We start from the raw sequence: 23,654 nt of genomic DNA, 5'->3' as shown, positions 1-23,654 counted from the left end.
AGTACATGTTGAATCAAACTTCTATATTGCAAAATACTGATGGAGATACACTTGTCTCAAAAATAAAACGAAACTTTGAAAATGTGTCACATTTCTACTGCATTGACGTAGCCAAAATACGTACGGAACACAAATTTTCGGAAAATTTCCTAAAATTTAACCACTTTTGAAGATATTTGAATAGGTCGATCCACATAATATCACCACTTTAAAATTTTCACACATAAAACATTTTTGTGTAAGCATTTCACATACAAAAAAATACGATGGTGATATTGTGCGGACCATACTTATTTCTTATTTCAACGTTCATATTTTTAGCGTTTTTACAGCATGGAAATACACGTTATGTTTATGGATGTTGTTATATAGGTGTTGTTACATAAGTTTACCTATATTTTGATTACAAAAAAAATACTCACCGAACACCGCATCAAATGATAAAATTCCTAACATCAATTTAACGGGGCAATGTCACGATACAATATTTACATGTCTTCCCTTGTGTTGTGTATTATATATTAATCATGTCATCTTACTTCCGTCCCTGTAACTAAGTGGCATGTACACTAGTTAGGAATACTTTGATATCAATTAATTACTTTAAATCAATGGAAATTGCATTATATGAAACATTTTGCCGAATACAAAATGCTACTATTTCTTATTAATCTATATATAGCTAAATGCGTGGCAGAGCACGAGGCCGATTTATACATGTATTTTGGTATATATATAGACGTCACTTCTCTAAAGTGACAGACGTCACTTAATTCTCAAAAGTGACGTCACAATGGGTTGATAGATCATTTAGTCAACTTACAAGCCGGTAGAGTGTAATGGAAACGACCAATATTAAGATATTAAGTAAAGAAAGATAATTTTTTATTTTTTTTTTAAATTCAAAGTAGAGTTATTTCAATGTAATTCTTATCTACTTTTTATCTAAAGGATAGCAATAGCATTGAACATTAAAGTGTATATGCCGTCGTGCTATACGACTATATATAGGCCTAAGCCTATATCTGCAGCATTTGTATTATTATAATTAGTATTCGTAACGTGTTACCCTTTCGTGAATACAAGTATACATGTATTAGCTATTTAAATTTTTATTATAGACACTTAGGATCGTTTTTTCAAGGGCGAGCGGGAAGCCGGAGAAGTTGACTTCACTATGTCTAAAAATAATACTTGTAAAATTGAAACAAAAAGCCAACATGTTCTTCAAAATCCTTTTTGTGTGGGGGAGGGTTAGGGTTGACATACATTAAATATATTTTCATTAAATATAATATTGATTAAACTTTACGTTTTCCCTAACTTCTAGTTCTTCATTCCGGGGGGTAAGTGGGGTTGCTCCCTTCTATACATGAATTCAATTCATAACTTAATTAGTACTACTTCGAAACTGCATTCTTACCATTCACTATTACTTTTTAAAAAGTGGCCTGGGGAAGTTACCAAATATATCTTTACTACAAAAATATATGTTGTTAAGAAATATTGTTTTATCATGTAGAAAATTTTGTGGCCACAAAAATGAGTATCCAAAATTGCCTGAGTGAACAAGGTTGATTGTTGCATCCTTGCAGCGAAAATTGTCAATCACCTCTTCCATTTTTACAGACTGAATGATAATTATATAGCGTACTATGTACAAGTGAATATAGAGAAAATTGAGGTTTCATTAAACATATGTTTAATGAAACCTCAATTTTCTCTATATTCACTTGTACATAGTATGCTGTTTCACTTTCAGTCTGTTTTGAAAACGCAAAACTTCACAGCAGTCAATATGTATTTGAGTAATCCCTTCCTATAAGAACTGATACGTCTGTGTCACATAGTCATTGAAGGTAGGCCCGATGGGAACAGGGGGACTCTTAAGCTCTTTCAAAGGGATTGCAGTTCTTGGTAGGTTTATTTCCTGAAAAATATAATATTATAACATGAAATGGCAGACTTAAGTGTTTTACTGTTCAACACAAGGTGGTTGAATATATATAAACCTACTTAATTAATACTTACAGCAGTAGCTAACCATATTTTGTATCACGATTATAATATAAAACATTGTATAACCATCTTTCAAAAAAAGAAAGAAATGTAATCAACCCACCAAAAGGGACGGTGCCTCTTAAATAGATCTAGACCTACTTTCATGACTAGGTATATATTCACGACGAGATTTTGTCCATATTTCGCTAGGCTCAGCTGTATGGAGCGCCAAATTAACATAAACTCAAATAATTGAAGATATCTTCAATTATTTAAAGATATCATCAATTCATTTGATGCTCGCAACAATTGAATTAAGATATCTTCAAATAATTAATGATATCTTCAATTCTGAATTATTGCGCGCATTAATTGAATTGATGATAGCATTAATTCTTCAGCTGAATTGATGCGCACTTTAATTGAATTAATGATCTCTTCAAATGAATTAATGATATCAACAATTGAATTGATGCACGCTACAATTCAATTGAAGAGAGCAATAATTGATATAATGCACGCATTAAATCAATTGATGAGAGCAATAATTGAATTGATGCACGCATTAATTCATTTGATGAGAGCAATAATTGATTTAATGCGCACATTAATTCAATTATTGCTCTCTTCAATTGAATTAATGATATCTTTAATTCATTTGAAGAGAGCAATAATTCTTTTAGAGAGAGCAACTATATAATTAAAGATATCTTCAATTCAACATATCCACAATTGAATTAATGATATCTTTAATTGAATTGTTGCTCTCTTGAAAAGAATTGATGCGCGCATTAATTCCTTATACAAAAGCACTGTAAATGAATTAAAGATATCTTCAATTGAATTAAAGAGATCATCAAACTATTTATACCGAGCTCTAAATTAATTATTGCGAGCAATATTTCTACTAAATTGATGCTCTCATCAAATGAATTGAAGAGAGCAATAATTGAATTAATGCGCGCATCAAATCTATTATTGCTCTCATTAATTGAATTAATGCGTGCATCAATTGAATTGAAGAGAGCAATAATTGAATTAATGAACGCATTAAATCAATTATTGCTCTCATTAATTCAATTGATGCGCGCATTAATTCAATTGATGAGAGCAATAATTGAATTGAAGCGCGCATTAATTCATTTGGTGAGAGCAATAATTGATTTAATGTGCGCATTAATTCAATTAAAGAGAGCAATAATAGAATTGATGATATCTTCAAATAATTGAAGATATCTTCAATTATTTGAGTTTATGTTAATTTGGCGCTCCATACTGCTCAGGGTCAAATCAAAACATCTTTATTCTAAGTAAGACATGGTTACAACACACAACATAAGGCATAACTCTTAAGTGGTGAGGGCAGCTGTATTCATTCGACCCCAATTCAACGTTTTAATGTATGTATTGTGCGCTCTTACTTTATCTATAAATTCATACTTACATTCCAAGTTTTACACTGATTGTAGACGGCTCATCAACTGGTTTTCTAGCGACTCCTAAATCTTGTTTATGTCGTCCGTCATTGTTATTCACGGTTGTCAGTCGTTTCGTGTCATATCCTCGTCTCCACAATACACCATATATTGCTCAATCGCTCAAAGTTTGAAATAAACCTTCAGAACACATTGATATTTGCATTAACAATTCTTGAGCTTCAAACTAGCGAAAAGATTTTTCATAAGTATCCTAAAAAAACAATACAAAGCGTGAAGGAAAGGGGGTGAAATGACTGCCCAATGAAATTACTTGCAACCGTTTGTTACACTTTTTTTTTTTAAACCATCAACTTTTTGTGCAGCTTACACTGGTTTCTTATATTGAAACTAAAATTAATGATTAATAATATTTTTTCTATTAAAATAAAATAAAAAACATTAAGGCATTCAACTCATCGGCAAAACTCGGCAGATTGTACTCGCAGTAAAACATAGGAAATACGGAATTGGCCGATCGAGGTACCCTTTGATTTCCGCCGAAACACTGAGCTGCGCGCTTTTATTTGAAGCAGATGAAAGATTGGAGTATCGATGTTAGAATGGCTAACCGATTTGTGACCCGGTCTGTACAAGATCATATGTGTAACAGAGCAGTCATACATAGCACATTTAATTCAACTTCGAAGTAATGAAAAGTGCATTTCAACATGCACCAACATTATTAGGTAAGTGTTATGGAAACAGATAGGCCTAGGCTAACGTAAACATGCATTCCATTGCCATTGGTCAGGACATAGCCAAACATTGATTGCTGTGATAATATTTATTACATAGAACATAGAGCATATTTTATTTTCCAATTTTAGGGCCCTCAAGGGGCAGCACGGAAATATATACAAATACTGTACATATACCAGTAAAGAAAGAAGTGATTACATAACACATAGTTAGATCTACATGCATGTGCAAATACGGTGTCATATATTGTTCAAAATAAATTTTCTAGTTATATTTCAATAGATGGCTCCTCAGAACATAACATGTTAATGAATTTTTGTTCATCATTAAGTGTAGTAAACTTTTATCTATAGCACCACAAAAAGATTTTCTTTCATCAACAAACTTTTTCACATTTAATCATAAAATGAATCTTATCACCTATCAGGCTAATGAATTGGAGTTGCATTTGTTACATATTTGTTCATATTCCTATAGTAATAACAGAATATTATCTACCAACTTCAATCATTAATTTTATATTTTATGAGCTGATATCTGTAACTTACAAATAGATCTTTTAATATAAAATTTTTTAATTTTATTAAGGTAGTTCTCAAAACATGTTTACATTTAATTATCAGGTACTAGTGGCCATTTGAGTACAGAAAATCAGTAGGCCTAAAGTCAAGGAGAGTGGAGACCATGGGCATGAAGGCTGGTAAATCGGTGGTAAATTGTCGAAATAGGACGCATAAGGAATATGGATTACGATATGTTTGTACAAGAATTTATTGCACTATATTTTTGCTTGATGACAGTTTACCTTAATTTTGAACAGAATTGAATTGAGCCTAGTTGAATACATTCATACTATAGATATAGTTATTCTTATTATTATTATTTTTTTTTTAGTATATTTAGATCTACATCTTTATAATCATGTTTCTATCTGAACCAGGGTCTTTGTATTCATTTATGAATGTATGTTTAATGAGTTTAATCCTGAATATATATGCATTAATAGATACAGAACATTTGTTGTTTTACTTTTTGAAATCTTCCGCAAAGTAATTAAGGCACTATATAGAACACATTTGTGCTTTAAAGCAGTGCAGTTTTGCAGCCTAACTGCAGTCCTAATTTAAATATTTGAAACAGGCTGCAACTGCACTGCAAACCAAATGTCCATATTTGGTATGGCGTACTGCTTTGCAGTACTAAAGTAGTACTACAGGCCAGCATGTACTGCAGAGCAGTACATATGGCATCTGTACTGCAAATCAGCATGTACTGCAGAGCAGTACATATGGCATCTGTACTGCAAGTCAGCACATGTGCTGCAAGACAGCATATACTGCACAGCAATCTTTTTTTGCAGTACAAATGCAGTCCTAATTTACATATTTGAAACACGCTGCAATTGTGCTGCTTCCATTTAAAAGTTATGCAGCACACTTGCAGTAATGCTGGAGTTGTACTGATAGTGTGCTGGGATTTTGTACTGCTTCTGTGCTGCATATGTACTTCAAGTATGCTGCAATTCCGTAAGGGGATCATGTTGGCATTTCCCTCACACGCATGGGGCTACTTATAGACACCTAACAGACTAAGAAGCGGCACTAATAATAATTTACTTTTTAAATGATCTAAATCTCAATGTTTTCTTTTACATGCAAATGTTTTCAAGCATGCGATTAAGGGAAAGTTAATAAATTTAAAAAACTAAATCATATACTTTAAACTAATTCTGTACAAAAATAATAGATGCATGAACATATCAGAAGTTTGACTTCATCTGGGTCTGCTATTTCGTCAAACACATCACTCCATATGGATTTGATTGGAAAACTGTACAATTTATTCTGAACCAACGGCTTCATCTTGTTATTTTCAGTGAATTTTAGTTTCACTGATGATCGCAGCGTGAACCTGTCGGACTTGTCCATCTTATTTTGATTGAATTGAATATTGTTTAACGTACCTCTCGAGAATATTTCACTCATATGGAGACGTCACCATTGCCGGTGAAGGGCTGCAAAATTTAGGCCTGTGCTCAGCACTTTAAAATGGCCTTTGAGCAGTGAGGGATCTTTATCATGCCACACCTGCTGTTACAGGGGACCTTGGTTTTCTCATTCGAAGGACCACCCCATTTAGTCACCTAGCTCTTACGACAAGCAAGGGGTACTGAGGACCTATTCTAACCCGGATCCCAACGGGACCCCTTTTATTTAATTTTTTTGAATGCCGAGATGTTTTTCGAAAATATCAAACTCCGTACTAGCTGTGTCAATATTCTCCTGGACTACTTTCCCCTACGATTTATGATATTGGAGTTGTAGCATAACTAGTGATGGGCAATCGGACCAAAAACCATAATCGATTATCGGACATCGATTAATAATCGATTATCATCGCAATTGTCATTTAAGTGGGATTTTTTTTTTTCAAAATGCATAACAGAATCATTAAACATATATGGAAACAACATTTGAATTATTCTTTGTTCCTTTTGTTCACAGGTAAATAAATCAGAATTTCAATATATCAAGTAATGGAATTTATTTATAATCACAATATCTGAAAGTTATCAGAGTCAGACTCCTTTATTTGACTGTTGAACGTCGTTGTTGTTTCCTTTAATTCTCCCTCCAGTTTGTTTGCTTGCTTTTAGATCGGGTTTGACATACAGAAAAGAAAATCTGAACAAAATTGAAATGTTTTCCGGAGTTTAAAAACAAATATTTTCTGTGGTCATAATGATGTCGGTGACTTTTATTTTGTAATCGATTAGTAGCATCAGAGAGCTCTAATACGATCGACAATTGGTCATCGGCGACAATCGTTTCATCACTATAAGCATAACAGAATATACTGAGCTGGAGCTTGTGAAAAGATCACGAATCTAACACAAGGGACATTGACGATCGGATTTCAGGAAATTACCCATGTAAAAAAAATTTATTTTAGTACAATAAAAACTATTTGAGTTAACGATCATTTTTTGGGTCAGTTGCATTAGTGCAAACATTTACAGACATATTTTCAATTTTGGCCTAGAGTTAATAGGCATTCACAGTGAGCATGTGCAGAAACAAATTGTTGGATATGTACAACCTCATGTTGGCTTTAATCAGTTTTAGAATTAATTTCTTTTCAGCTGAGCCAACAGTAACAACCTTCATAAATGGATCAAGCACAGCACCAGTCCTAGGAACAAAATATAAAATAGTAAACCTATCAGGGAGAAGTTACTGTGTTTTCCCATCAACCTCCTCAGCAAATCTTCAATACAGCGTTGGGGTTAGTATTTATGGGGATATCTCGTACCTAAAAATGTGGTAAAAAGTATATACTTTTTATCTCACCTGAGCTGAAAGCTTCAACGAGATTGTTTGATCACTTTTTGTCTGTCATCCGTCTGTCCATCTGTCTGTAAACTTTTCACATTTTCATCTTATTCTCCAGAACCACTGGACCAATTTCAACCAAACTTGGTGCAAAGCATCCTTGGGCAAAGGGGATTCAAGTTTGTTCAAATCAAGGGTCATGCCCCCTTCAAATGGGACTCGATAATCACATAAGAGGCAAAAATAGGGTGGGTCTATTAATTCATTTAAAAATCTTCTCAAGAACCTGACTGGGCCAGAAAAGTTAACATTTACATGAAAGCTTTCTGACATAGTGCAGATTCAAGTTTGTTAAATTCATGGCCTTTTGGGGTTGGATGAGGCCACAATTAAGGGATCAAAGTTATATATAAGGAACATTTTTAAAAATCTTCTTCTCAAAAACCACTGAGCTAGTAAAATGGAAATTGAAGTGATCTTTTTTTTTTGGTATCGTGATGGTACATGATCTTTGGCCTTGTAATTTTGACCTTTGAGTTTGACCCAAATTTTAAAACTTTGAATTTATTCTAACTTTTGAATAAAGAGTGCATGATAGGGTTCTAATATGTCGTATTTCCATTCCTTGTGACAAAACTGGGGTTTTTTTTGTATCAAAGTTTCTAACCTTGTGCAGGGCTCGAAATTAACATATGCATATTTGACACAATTCTAATTAAAATCAGATCCTAATTAAGATATGCTCACAATCACTACAATATATCTTTTTATGCAGTGTATATGGCGCAGATCTAAGAATTAAGTCTGATTTTGATTAGATTGATATTTGACATGTAGGCCTATATATTTACATGCAACATCAAACTGTATACCGGTACATATGCTATTTGATATTGCATATATAACATTAATATTAGTATAATTATAGCAATATTTTACTTTGTTGCGCTTTTCAAATCATTCATGAATGTAAAAATTCACACAACCTTCTAGCATGAACTACATTGACAGGGTTGCATGGTACTTTACAATGGTTTTCCTTTGATATATATTATCTTTTTAATTGAATTGTAAATGTTCAAAGGGTAAAAGGGTAATATCTTTAATATACATGAAGCAGTCGTATGAAAATGTAACTCATCTTCAACAGTAGTTTTACAAAAGTGACAAAAACGACTTTCTTTTGGAATACATGGTTTGGAATATCTACCCGAGTTTCAATTTCTAGAGGGTGGACATATATTTTTTAGCTTTGTTAATTTTGAGTGTACTTTACTTTCACAAATTATTTGGAAATTTCAAATAGTCTTGTAATTCATAGTTCTTTTTAATTTTACTGTAAAATAGTAATTTTCCACGATTAGAGAATTCAATGTTTTTTAGTTGCATGTTAATATTATCAATATAGTGATTCTTCAAGTAGTTGTAAAATGTGCTTTCATTAATATTTGAAGTACAAATATTGACAGTTTTAAAACAACCATCTCGGAATGGACGGACGGGCTAATAACACTATTTACATGTATACCCGAACTTTCTTTAGTTGCTTTTTTATATCCATGCTATGAAGATCCCATTTCATAAAACAACAATTTACAATCAAATTGTAAATTTTGAATCATATAGTTATCTTACAAACGTGTCAAAAGTTATTGAATCAATACCCTTCTAGACCGGCTACTGGACCCATATGGCCATATTACATTGTGGTATTTTGGAGGGGGGGGGGGGGTATTTAGGCCTTTTTTTTTTTAATGAGTTGGTTTACGGATCCGCCGCACTGATTTTTTGGGATGTTGGGAAAAAAATAAAATGGTTTTTCTCTCCTTTTTATATTTCCGACGCTGTAATTTTTCCTTTTCACAAAAAAAAAAAAGAAAGAAAGAAAAGAAAATAGATTCCGCTGGACTGGATATTTGGACAGATGCCTCTGTCGAAATCTTGGAACAGTCCATAATATTCATGTGTCATGTGTGGAATATCAGTCAACTTCAGCCGGTGCTAACAATTATTCTGCACCTTAGTAATAATGCTTTTTGCTTCCAATAAGTTATCTGTTTATGAAACTAACTTCTAACTAGTACTTATTGTAACGGGAACCGTTACAGATGTTCCCCAAACATTCCCCCATTTAGAAAGTGGTGTCATTTGTTTCAGTACCAGTGGTTTTGACCATATGAATCTGTGAAGAGTCTGAATATATAACTAATTTATAACGTTCAGTTCATTTCATGCTAAAACAAATCAGTTATAGACATCTGAAAATTCTACGCACGTGCAAGCCTGCAAACGCACGTGCTGGTAAATAATTTGCCCTTGTCAATACATTACAAGTCTTACTATATGACTGCAAGAGAAGTTTCACAACAGTTCAATGAAAAACGAGAAATTAACAGCAAGTCAAAACTACGAGGACCAAAATCAATGCACGTGCATACACATGTACCTGAGTACGACACAGCATTTTTGTTGATGCTATTCAATAGACACTATGAATTTCATATCGATTGCATCAGTTATAAGAAAGTTATGGTGATTTCAAAATCGACCAATCAGAATTTAGCGCACGTGCATACGCGTATGGGGAAGTGATTTTGACACCATCAATGAATGTAGGGGCCCAAAACATATCTGCAACCTGAAGTTCAAAACAATTCATTGCAATCTAAAAATGTTATAGACCAATTACCCCTCTGAAAATACAGCAGGATATCCCAGGAAATCCTGAGACAAAATCCCAGGATTTATCAGGATTGTCCTGAAAAGTCCTGCTTTTTTTAAACTGAGATTAACAAGGAATAAGAGGGACGGTATTGGCAGTGGGACATTTCAGGACTTTTAAGGATAATTTGAACACTTAAATTTGCCTTTTATAGTCCTGCAAAGTCTCGCTTAATCCTGCACTCTGAAAAGGGAGAAAGTGGGATTATTCTGGACATGTCTTGGAAAGTCCCAGTAGACAGGACTGGGATTTTGCAGGATTTTATTGGATCTCGATCCCCTTACAGAAAAAAGGTACATTTTGGGTACACTTTGGGGTACATTTTGGATACATTACAGGTACAATTGGGTACACTTTGGGTACTTTACGGGTACACCTAAAAGTACCCGGAATGTACCTAGATGGTACCCAAAAGTCTACCCTTTTTGGAACCGCACTTTAAAAATATTTTTAGCTGCAGACGGGTACTTTTTCGGGTACATTGTTCTTTCCCATGCAACTGTCTTACAATTTTCAGGGGTACCTTTTGGGTACCTTATTCATTCCAACTTTCCAAGCATCAATTTTTAGGGTACCTTCTGGGTACAATATTTTTGGGTACGCTTCGGGTACACTAAAAAGTACCCGGAAAGTACCCAAAAGGTACTCGGAATGTACCTAAAGGGTACCCAAAAGTCTACTCTTTTTGGAACCAGACTTTAAAATTATTTTTAGCTGCATGCGGGTACTTTTTCGGGTACATTTTCTTTCCCATACAACTTTTTAAGGTTTTAATTTGGGGTAAACCTTTTGGGTACATTATTTCAACTTTGAAAGTTTCTATTTTTGGGGTACCTTTTGGGTACATTTCTTTGATACATTTTCAGGGTATATTATGGGTACATTATTGATACAATCCAGGTACATTTTAGGTACTTTTCAGGTAGATTTCAGGGGTCGAAATTAACTTTTTCTACCACAAGCTAATTTTAGCCTGTGGGTAAAAAATCCACAGGCTAAAATGAAAACCTACAAGCTAAAATAAAAATAATGAAGCAGTGCTCTTTTTTAAAATATATTTTTTAAATGATTTTCCCCATCATTACTGAGCTTAGTGGGTCAACAGGCATCGTTTGGACAAGACACTAAGTTACGTAAGTCATATGGTGCAATGTTTAGGTCTCTTAATTGATTATCGCACTTCTAATCCACAACTTGTCTACCGCAGGTCTAGATCCAGTCTTCGAATTTCATGCCACAGCAGGGTTGTCACTAGTGATTTTTTAAAGCGAATAACGGACTCGTGGTTTTATAAGCAGCACGATCACAAGTCCTATGGAATTTTTTGATAATCCTCTACGCGGTGAGCAATGCACTCGTGTCATCACTACAACCCGACCTCAATATGACAATAAATTTAAATAGGACATTCTCATGATTCTGATAAAAATAACTACCGGAAGACGTGGTAAAACATAGACACCGATATTTTGTTTTAGATAAATGAATAACAAAAACCTTATACTTGGAATTCAATTTAATCACCCCCACAGGTGAACAGGACTCGTGGCACATGTCGATATGGAATGAGAGTACGTATACCAAACCCCTGTATGCGTAACCCGGACGCAGTTTACCCAAGATTGAGCGGAGGTATAAATGTCTAGGTGTTGCGTGATTGGCTAATATCAAGAGTGAAATTATTTGGAATTGAAAGAAATATTATAGAGGTTCAAATTAATTGTCAGGATGAAAAATTATCGCACAAAATCGAGAAATGACTGAGGAAATTACCATGGAAGGGGTGTGCTTAAAATGAAGTGTGTAATTTACTGCAGATTGCTATGTGTTGTAAAAAAGTACAAATATGGCCTATAAAAGGCACGGGACCCTATATATTTTTTGTCATTTTTTATCAACACTTGGAATGAACTTTAAAATGTTTGCGGTCATTTGTTTAAAATCGATATAGTTAATTAGTGAGAGTGCCAAAGGTTAACATTGAGGTCTATGGGAAATGAATTGGTACTCTTTTCCCATATGCGATGTCCGACCTCTAAAGCATTTGTATGACTCCGTTTCTTAAAAAATCATAAAAGAAAATTTCAGATAGAAACGGTTGTTGAAATCGGTCGTGGATGTAAGCGTTTGTATGATTCAGAGTTCAAGTTTAAGAAAAGCGAATAGTGCATCACCGTATAAAACAGATACGATACGATCATAGTTTGTAAATCATCACTCGCTAAGATTTTCGAGTGTCCACTATTTTTACTCGCTATTTTTCAAATGCACTCGCATTTTGCGAGTATTTCTCGCTAATTTCGAGCCCTGCAATCCGGGTACCATTTCAGAAACTTTTCAGGTACATTTTAGGTACAATTCTGGTACTATTTTAGGTACTATTCGGGTACATTATTGGTAAAACCCGGTTACCATTTATTTAGACAGTTTTTAGGTACAAACTGGGTACATTTTAGGTACATTATAGGTACTATACGGGTACAATTTTAGGTCCAAACCTGGTGCCATTTTAGGTACGTTTTGGGTACAAACTGGGTACATTCCGGGTACAGCATAAATGGGCGATTCTCTCATTTCATTCACAAACTGGCAAAATATTGTCCCATGTTATTTTTTTTCAAATTATTACGATGTGTCTTGAAAGTTTGAATTGATTCTGTGTCTACACTTTAAAAGCTTACTAGAAAAAAATATAAATCCGTTTGGTCTAACAACACAACTCAAAATTAATCAATGTTAATTGCCCAATTACCTCAGACGGTAATGTCCTATATTAAGTTAGTGTTGGAATTTTGAATACATATGTATATTTCTTAGAAATGTTTGGAAAATAATGCAATTAAAACTTTTTACTTATTTTCTAAAGAAAATTAATTGAATGCATGGAATACATTGTGGGGAAAACCACTCATGGAATTATTTTTGAAAGAAAATATTTTGTCTATCAAAACATGTTCCATACCATAACGCTTCTATTTTCTGCATTTATGATACACCCATGAACTTCATTGACATATTTCCCGCCACTGCAACATTTTATGAATTTTTGTCATATTAAAACACATGTAATACTTTCTGAATGATGGTTGCCAGTGAATGCAAGAAGGCAGCAAATAAGTACATTTTCTTCAGTTGTAGTTAATAAATTAGGACATGATTTGAAAAATATATATGGGATAATGTAAGAAAATATCCATACCACAACACTCCATACCGTCACATCAGTAACAATAGCGGTACGATCTATGTTGTGACGGTATGGAAATTCTTTCAATTAAGTTAATAAAATTGATATTATGATTGGAAATTATTTTCAAAATGGCAAATATATAGGTTTTTTAAAAAACATAAAATCACATGAATTTGCTGAAACAGAAAAAGAAATACATGTATTAGGCCTATGGTTTCAAAAGCTTAAATCTGGTGCAGTGGCCCATGTCAGAATTTTATGTAAGTCTAAGAATGTATGATCTCACAGGATAAGGGTTCTGACTACTTGTTATTTATATATATAAAGATAAGTCAACATTACCGTAGAAAACAGCCAACCTGCATAGCAATGGTAAAAACGGCAGCTAATGAAAAAAATGTATAACATACAAGCTACATGTATCTGTCCTGTTTTGTCCAGCCAAATGTGTTTGTTTCAATCCTTCTGAACACATTTTTCATGAAATTATTTAAGAACGCAATGAATCAGAGCAGTCTACAGAAATTGGCATAAGTTGTAATGGAAAGATGAAGATAACGAACAGTGATCAATCTCATAACTCCTGTAAGGAATACAAGATAAAGAGTTGGGCAAACATGGACTCTGGACAGGATATACCAGAGGTGATATCAGGTGCCAAGGAGGAGTAAGCATCAGATTCTCAAGATAGCAAGATAATGAAGGTCACAGATGGAGATGCAGAACTTATAGGGAAGTGCATCTTCGCAAGTCTATGGTTTCTGATCCGCTCCACTCCACATATCCCCTGATAGAATATCTCAGTTTGTTAATCAGTCTATTATTCTGCACCGTAACATTGATGTCTTACCGTCACAATGCATATTTTAACTAGCAACCTCTTAAAAGCAATGTACAATTATCATCATAATCTTTCAGAGGAACAATTATCTTATGGGATTTTCTGTATGATATAAACAGCCTTGATCTCTGTTCAAATTTGAGCGCAAATCTAAGTTTTCAAGTTCTTAAACGGGGGAAAATTCCACTTTCCGTACCATCACCAAATTTCTTGATAAAAGATTATTTCTATTTAATTATCTTTTATAAAAGAATTATACGATGACTGTGCATCTCATCATTTTAGGCCATTTTAAATGTTTAACACCCAATAAACAATTACAAAACAAATTTAACAATTATGTTACGGTATGGAATTTTTTAAACACGTAACGTCGAGAATGACGTCATTACGTAAAATCCGTAAGTCCAAGTGTGTGGCCATACAACATTTGACACCTTTAAACTTCATAATATTAGATTATAACTGAAAAGTTGGAAATAATTAACCTCAAATAAAAATCAATACCCATTCTGAAATGTTAACTCAACGAGAGAATAGCCCAAATACCATTTTAGGTACACTCTGGGTGCCATTTTAGACACTTTTTGGGTACCATTTAGGGCATTGTCCAGACTTTGCTTGCCTCTCCTAAAGTATGCTTGACTATACACTTCAAATGTACTGGAGTTCTGCTATAGTTTTCATGAATATTACCAACCATGTGTCCTGAAAAAATGAAGAATCTTAATATATGAGAAAATGTATTTAATTCATACTATAAAAAATTATGACAAAGCTTCTCTTCTTCGTAATCCTATTTCTCCTGCAAATAATAAAAAAAAACCATTTAATGAAATATAATAAAACCAGATCACAATACGAACGTAGTTTACTGCACTCTTCTTTGTCTTTAATTCAGTTGACTTGACGCTCTAAATTATCTTTATTTTACACCCATTTCGTCTCTTTTAACCTTCTAAATTAAATATACTTATATATTATATTCTCTTAGATATTGTTCCTTTATTATTAATTCGATTAAAATCTACCAAATACATGTAAACAAGTGCATAAATGAAGAAATTAAAAAAAAAAACTTTTTCATCACAAATGATTAACACATGCAATACAATACCAAGATTGCAATGAAAATATTTTTAAAAAAATTAACTTGGGCCTTTTTTTTTTATTGAGTTGGCTTACGGATCCACCACACTGATTTTTTGGGATGTTGGGGGGAAAAAAAGAAGATTTTTCTCTCCTTTTTAGCTCACCTGAACCGAAGGTTCAAGTGTCTGGCTGTCTGTCTGTCCGTCTGTCTGTAAACTTTTCACATTTTCGACTTCTTCTCCAGAACCACTGGGCCAATTTCAATCTAACTTGGCCAAAAGCATCCTTGGGTGAAGGACTTTCAAGTTTGTTCAAATGAAGGGCCATGTCCCTTTCAAAGGGGAGATAATCACAAAAATGCAAAAATAGGGTGGGGTCATTTAAAAATCTTCTTCTCAAGAACCACTGGGCCAGAAGAGCTGAAATTTACCTGAAAGCTTCCTGACATATTGCAGATTCAAGTTTGTTCAAATCATGGCCCCCGGTGGTAGGATGGGGCCACAAGGGGGGATCAAAGTTTTACATACAAATATATAGGGAAAAACTTTAAAAATCTTCTTCTCAAGAACCACTAAGCCAGAAAAGCTGAGATTTACATGAAAGCTTCCTGACATAATGCAGATTCAAGTTTGTTCAAATCATGGGCCCCGGGGGTTGGATGGGGCCACAATAGGGGATCAAAGTTTTACGTACAAATATATAGGAAAAATCTTTAAAAATCTTCTTCTCAAGAACCACTGAGCCAGAAAAGCTGAGATTTACATGAAAGCTTCCTGACATAATGCAGATTCAAGTTTCTTCAAATCATGGGCTCCGGGGGTTGGATGGGGCCACAATAGGGGATCAAAGTTTTACATACAAATATATAGGAAAAATCTTTAAAAATCTTCTTCTCAAGAACCACTAAGCCAGAAAAGCTGATTTTTACATGAAAACTTTCTGACATAGTGCAGATTCAAGTTTGTTCAAATCATGGACCCCGGGGATAAGATGGGGCCCCAAGGGGGGATCAAAGTTTTACACACAAATATATAGGGAAAAACTTTAAAAATCTTATTCTCAAGAACCACTAAGCCAGAAAAGCTGAGATTTACATGAAAGCTTCCTGACATAATGCAGATTCAAGTTTGTTCAAATCATGGGCCCCGGGGGTTGGATGGGGCCACAATAGGGGATCAAAGTTTTACATACAAATATATAGGAAAAATCTTTAAAAATCTTCTTCTCAAGAACCACTGAGTCAGAAAAGCTGATTTTTACATGAAAACTTCCTGACATAGTGCAGATTCAAGTTTGTTCAAATCATGGCCCCTGGGGATAGGATGGGGCCCCAAGGGGGGATCAAAGTTTTACATACAAATATATAGGAAAAAACTTTAAAAATCTTCTTCTCAAGAACCACTAAGCCAGTAAAGCTGATTTTTACATGAAAACTTTCTGACATAGTGCAGATTCAAGTTTGTTCAAATCATGGCCCCCGGGGATAAGATGGGGCCCCAAGGGGGGGATCAAAGTTTTACACACAAATATATAGGGAAAAACTTTAAAAATCTTCTTCTCAAGAACCACTAAGCCAGAAAAGCTGAGATTTACATGAAAGCTTCCTGACATAGTGCAGATTCAAGTTTGTTCAAATCATGGCCCCCGGGGATAAGATGGGGCCCCAAGGGGGGGGGGGGGGGGGGGTGGGATCAAAGTTTTACATACAAATATATAGGGAAAATCTTCTTCTCAAGAACCACTAAGCCAGAAAAGCTGATTTTTACATGAAAACTTCCTGACATAATGCAGATTCAAGTTTGTTCAAATCATGGGCTCCGGGGGTTGGATGGGGCCACAATAGGGGATCAAAGTTTTACATACAAATATATAGGAAAAATCTTCTTCTCAAGAACCACTGAGCCAGAAAAGCTGATTTTTACATGAAAACTTTCTGACATAGTGCAGATTCAAGTTTCTTCAAATCATGGGCCCCGGGGGTTGCATGGGGCCACAATAGGGGATCAAAGTTTTACATACAAATATATAGGAAAAATCTTTAAAAATCTTCTTCTCAAGAACCACTGAGTCAGAAAAGCTGATTTTTACATGAAAACTTCCTGACGTAGTGCAGATTCAAGTTTGTTCAAATCATGGCCCCTGGGGATAAGATGGGGCCCCAAGGAGGGATCAAAGTTTTACATACAAATATATAGGGAAAAACTTTAAAAATCTTCTTCTCAAGAACCACTAAGGCAGTAAAGCTGATTTTTACATGAAAACTTTCTGACATAGTGCAGATTCAAGTTTGTTCAAATCATGGCCCCCGGGGATAAGATGGGGCCCCAAGGGGGGGATCAAAGTTTTACACACAAATATATAGGGAAAAACTTTAAAAATCTTCTTCTCAAGAACCACTAAGCCAGAAAAGCTGAGATTTACATGAAAGCTTCCTGACATAGTGCAGATTCAAGTTTGTTCAAATCATGGCCCCCGGGGATAAGATGGGGCCCCAAGGGGGGGATCAAAGTTTTACACACAAATATATAGGGAAAATCTTCTTCTCAAGAACCACTAAGCCAGAAAAGCTGATTTTTACATGAAAACTTCCTGACATAATGCAGATTCAAGTTTGTTCAAATCATGGGCTCCGGGGGTTGGATGGGGCCACAATAGGGGATCAAAGTTTTACATCCAAATATATAGGAAAAATCTTCTTCTCAAGAACCACTGAGCCAGAAAAGCTGATTTTTACATGAAAACTTTCTGACATAGTGCAGATTCAAGTTTGTTCAAATCATGGGCTCCGGGGGTAGGATGGGGCCACAAGTGGGATCAAAGTTTTACATACAAATATATAGTTAAAATCTTTTTCTCAATAACCACTGAGTTAGAAAAGCTGATATTTACAAAAAAAACTTTCTGACATAGTGCAGATTCAAGTTTGTTCAAATCATGGTCCCCGGGGGGTAGGATTGGGCCACAAGTGGGTGGAGGGGGGGGGTCAAAGTTTTACATACAAATATAGAAAAAAGCTTTAAAAGAACCATTGGGCCAAAGAAGTTGACATTTACATGAAAGCTTTCTGACATAGTGTAGATTCAAGTTTACAAAGGGTAGTTTGGGCCATAATAGGGACCAAAGTTTTACATGCAAATATATATGGAAAGTCTTCAGATATGGGCCAAGGTGACTCAGGTGAGCGATGTGGCCCATGGGCCTCTTGTTATATTTTCGACGCTGTAATTTTTCCTTTTCACAAAAAAAAAAAAAGAAAGAAAGAAAAGAAAATAGATTCCGCTGGACTGGATATTTGGACAGACGTCTCCGTCGAAATCTCGGGACAGTCCATAATATTCATGTGTCATGTGTGGAATATCAGTCAACTTCAGCCGGTGCTAACAATTATTCTGCACCTTAGTAACAATGCTTTTTGCTTCCAATAAGTTATATGTTTATGAAACTAACTTCTAATTAGCATTAGTTATGCATTGCATACCATTTAGATATGTAAATCCCAAAATAAAAACAAACACTTGTTTTCAGATGGCATCCATGACATACGTTGGGTTGCACTAATCACCCAAACAAGTATAACCCTACCTGACCTTACCATGCATACAGTTTGCCGAGGATACACTTTTAAATTCTTATTAATGAATTTCAAAGAAATATTCTTCATAATTAATGTGTGTAATTCTTCATATATTGAAGGAGGTTGAAAACATATTTAACATTATTGAATTCATTCATTGTATAAAATTTGTTGACTACCAACAATAAATTGATCTGACCTACATGTATATAAAATTCAGAATTTTTGAATAAATGTTTATAGGGTTCATGAATTTTATTTATAACTTTACTTGACTTCATAAATAAGACTTTAAAACTTGAAAGTAAATTTCTAGACAAAATATATGCTTGGTAAGGTCAGTCAGGATTTTAGTACTTCAGGTGATTTAAGTGCGTCCCTATATACGTCATGGATCCATCTTTTGAATGGAAAAATGATGTGGTTTTTTTATTTTGGGATTTACATAACTAAATGGTAAACAATGGACATTTGATAATGATAGAAAGTTAATTTAATAAACAAATAACATTTTTGAAGGAAACAGCAGTGTTGCCAAGGTGCACAATAGTCACTATATACCACCGTATTAAGTTGACAGTGAAGAGAATATTAAAGTTGATAATAAAACATTGACCTCAAATCAAGTTCATTTTTATTAGCTCACCTGAACCGAAGGTTCAAGTGAGCTTTTCTGATCATATTTTGTCCGGCGTCCATCTGTCTGTCTGTCCGTCTGTAAACTTTTCACATTTTCATCTTCTTCTCATGAACCACTGGGCCAATTTCAACCAAACATGGCCAAAAGCATCCTTGGGTGAAGGGCTTTCAAGTTTGTTCAAATGAAGGGCCATGTCCCTTTCAAAGGGGAGATAATCACGAAAACGCAAAAATAGGGTGGGGTCATTTAAAAATCTTCTTCTCAAGAACCACTGGGCCAGAAGAGCTGAAATTTACCTGAAAGTTTCCTGACATAATGCAGATTCAAGTTTGTTCAAATCATGGACCCCGGGTATAAGATGGGGCCCCAAGGGGGGGGGGGGGATCAAAGTTTTACACACAAATATATAGGGAAAATCTTCTTCTCAAGAACCACTAAGCCAGAAAAGCTGAGATTTACATGAAAGCTTCCTGACATAATGCAGATTCAAGTTTGTTCAAATCATGGGCTCCGGGGGGTTGGATGGGGCCACAATAGGGGATCAAAGTTTTACATACAAATATATAGGAAAAATCTTCTCAAGAACCACTGAGCCAGAAAAGCTGATTTTTACATGAAACTTTCTGACATAGTGCAGATTCAAGTTTGTTCAAATCATGACCCCCGGGGGTAGGATGGGGCCACAAGGGGGATCAAAGTTTTACATACAAATATATAGTTAAAATCTTTTTCTGAATAACCACTGAGTCAGAAAAGCTGATATTTACAAGAAAACTTTCTGACATAGTGCAGATTCAAGTTTGTTCAAATCATGGCCCCCGGGAGGTAGGATGGAGCCACAAATGGGGGGGGGGGGGGTTCAAAGTTTTACCTACAAATATAGGAAAAAACTTTAAAAATCTACTTCTCAAGAACCATTGGACCAAAGAAGTTGACATTTACATGAAAGCTTTCTGACATAGTGTAGATTCAAGTTTGCAAAGAGTAGTTTAGGCCATAATAGGGACTAAGGTTTTACATGGAAAGTCTTCAGATATGGGCCAAGGTGACTCAGGTTAGCGATGTGGCCCATGGGCCTCTTGTTACTTAACATTTTGTCATTTGAACTTTTTTTTAGCTCACCTGAACCGAAGGTTCAAGTGAGTTATTCTGATCACATTTTGTCCGGCGTCCGTCTGTCTGTAAACTTTTCACATTTTCGACTTCTTCTCCATAACCACTTGGCCAATTTCAACCAAACATGGCCAAAAGCATCCTTGGGTGAAGGACTTTCAAGTTTGTTCAAATGAAGGGCCATGTCCCTTTCAAAGGGGAGATAATCACAAAAATGCAAAAAATAGGGTGGGGTCATTTAAAAATCTTCTTCTCAAGAACCACTGGGCCAGAAGAGCTGAAATTTACCTGAAAGCTTCCTGACATATTGCAGATTCAAGTTTGTTCAAATCATGGCCCCTGGTGGTAGGATGGGGCCACAAGGGGGGATCAAAGTTTTACGCCAGAAAAGCTGAGATTTACATGAAAGTTTCCTGACATAATGCAGATTCAAGTTTGTTCAAATCATGGGCCCCTGGGGTTGGATGGGGCCACAATAAGGGATCAAAGTTTTACATACAAATATATAGGAAAAATCTTTAAAAATCTTCTTCTCAAGAACCACTGAGCCAGAAAATTTGATTTTTACATGAAAACTTTCTGACATAGTGCAGATTCAAGTTTGTTCAAATCATGGCCCCCGGGGATAAGATGGGGCCCCAAGGGGGGATCAAAGTTTTACACACAAATATATAGGGAAAAACTTTAAAAATCTTCTTCTCAAGAACCACTAAGCCAGAAAAACTGAAATTTACAAGAAAGCTTCCTGACATAATGCAGATTCAAGTTTGTTCAAATCATGGCCCCCGGGGGTAGGATGGGGTCACAAGGGGGGATCAAAGTTTTACATACAAATATATAGGAAAAACTTCTTCTCAAGAACCACTGATTCAGAAAAGCTGATTTTTACATGAAAATTTTCTGACATAATGCAGATTCAAGTTTGTTCAAATCATGGCCCCCGGGGGTAGGATGGGGCCACAAGGGGGGATCAAAGTTTTACATACAAATATATAGGGAAAAACTTTAAAAATCTTCTTCTCAAGAACCACTAAGCCAGAAAAGCTGAGATTTACATGAAAGCTTCCTGACATAATGCAGATTCAAGTTTGTTCAAATCATGGGCTCCGGGGGGTTGGATGGGGCCACAATAGGGGATCGAAGTTTTACAACCAAATATATAGGAAAAACTTCTTCTCAAGAACCACTGAGCCAAAAAAGCTGATTTTTACATGAAAACTTTCTGACATAATGCAGATTCAAGTTTGTTCAAATCATGGGCCCCGGGGCTAGGATGGGGCCACAATAGGGGATCAAAGTTTTACATACAAATATATATGACAAATCTTTAAAAATCTTCTTCTCAAGAACCACTGAGCCAGAAAAGCTGATTTTTACATGAAAACTTTCTGACATAGTGCAGATTCAAGTTTGTTCAAATCATGGCCCCCGGTGGTAGGATGGGGCCACAAGGGGGGATCAAAGTTTTACATACAAATTTAGGAAAAAGCTTTAAAAATCTTCTTCTCAAGAACCATTGGGTCAAAGAAGTTGACATTTACATGACAGCTTTCTGACATAGTGTAGATTCAAGTTTGCAAAGGGTAGTTTGGGCCATAATAGGGACTAATTAAGGTTTTACATGCAAATATATATGGAAAGTCTTCAGATGGGCCAAGGTGACTCAGGTGAGCGATGTGGCCCATGGGCCTCTTTTTTTTTTTTTTTTTTTTACCTCCTTCGAACGGATTTGAAAATTTTGAAATCCGTAAACCAAATTAAAAAAAAAAATTGGCCTTATCTAACTTTGCGTTAAATGGTTGTGCTAGATAATCATTCTTAAACAGCAAGATATTTTCATAGTTTGAACAGCAACAAGACATGAATGTGAACCATGGATGCCCCCCAACTTAACGCTTTTCAAGACAAGTAGGTGAAAATTCATGTTAAGGTCAGATGATCAAATTTGGTACCATCAGAAAGCCTTAGTAGGTCAAAAGGTCATTAATGAGGTACTTTTATATATACAGTTTGTATATATATATTAAAAAAATATTTTCTTGTCACAAAGAATAAAAATGGCAAATATAAAATCCCTACCCATTTTAGTTGAAAAGTTATAACAAAGTTAAAGTTATATCAATATGCCACTTATATTTTATTACAGATCATAGGATACAAAATATTTTAACAGCAATATTACCTGCACATTTTAATAAGTTCCACAAAAATGTGCTGTTGTCATTCTGTGGATAAGTTTTTGCTCACTTTCCTTTGGGAGAACATTGATGACGTACATTCTAAAAAAAAAAATGATAATGCAATTATTTTGTGGACATGTTATATATCTATTTAAAATTAATAGAAACAGTTTGTATGATCTGTTCAAGTTAAATCAGTGATTTAAAACTGATGGTGGAATTAAATTCATCCCAATTTGACTTGCTGTCAGACAAATTTAAGACATATCAGGGTCATGGAATTCCCATCCACAATACATACAGGCCTAACAGTCTCATTGGACTTACCTATAATGTGCATGAACTGAAGTGTCATTCAGAGTAAACTCATTTTGGAAGTATATAAACATTGATTCAGGTCTGCATAGTGTAATTCTCAGAATGGCATATTGAAACCAGCCTGGTCAGTGGTCACACCATATAAATTCTGTATCTATCATGAATTATATTCAGAAAGAGAAATGAAATTGTAAATAATCAAAGGATACCAAAGACCTTCCTATAACCAAATTACAGGACCATAAATGAATATTTCTAATCATTGGTCACTTGTGCTATCATTACTTAAATTTTTACTTGTCAATTGATAACTCTTACTGTTCCTTCGGACCAATCTGATTAAAATCAGCTCCTCGATCCGCTCCTCGTATTGCGACAACATAAAAGTAAAAGAGCGGATCGAGCTGATTTTAACCATAATGCCGACGTTAATTAAAGGACACATCTCATGTTTTCAAAGTATACAACATAACA

The 23,654-nt window shown here is 34.9% G+C and overlaps 1 protein-coding gene across 1 annotated transcript in view; it reads left to right on the top strand.

Moving 5' to 3' along the window:
- Positions 1–23,654, top strand: part of LOC130051172 (uncharacterized) — a 96,647-nt gene that overhangs the window by 57,304 nt on the left and 15,689 nt on the right. The window contains exon 4 of the mRNA XM_056152536.1: positions 7,321–7,463. Within this exon, the coding sequence (XP_056008511.1) occupies positions 7,321–7,463 (143 nt within the window). The remainder of the gene's footprint in view (positions 1–7,320; positions 7,464–23,654) is intronic.

Source organism: Ostrea edulis, unplaced genomic scaffold (genome assembly GCF_947568905.1).
Source record: "Ostrea edulis unplaced genomic scaffold, xbOstEdul1.1 scaffold_62, whole genome shotgun sequence".
In the NCBI taxonomy this organism is placed as follows: domain Eukaryota; kingdom Metazoa; phylum Mollusca; class Bivalvia; order Ostreida; family Ostreidae; genus Ostrea; species Ostrea edulis.
Note: the sequence above shows the minus strand (reverse complement) of the source record. Positions and strands in the feature narration are given on the sequence as shown.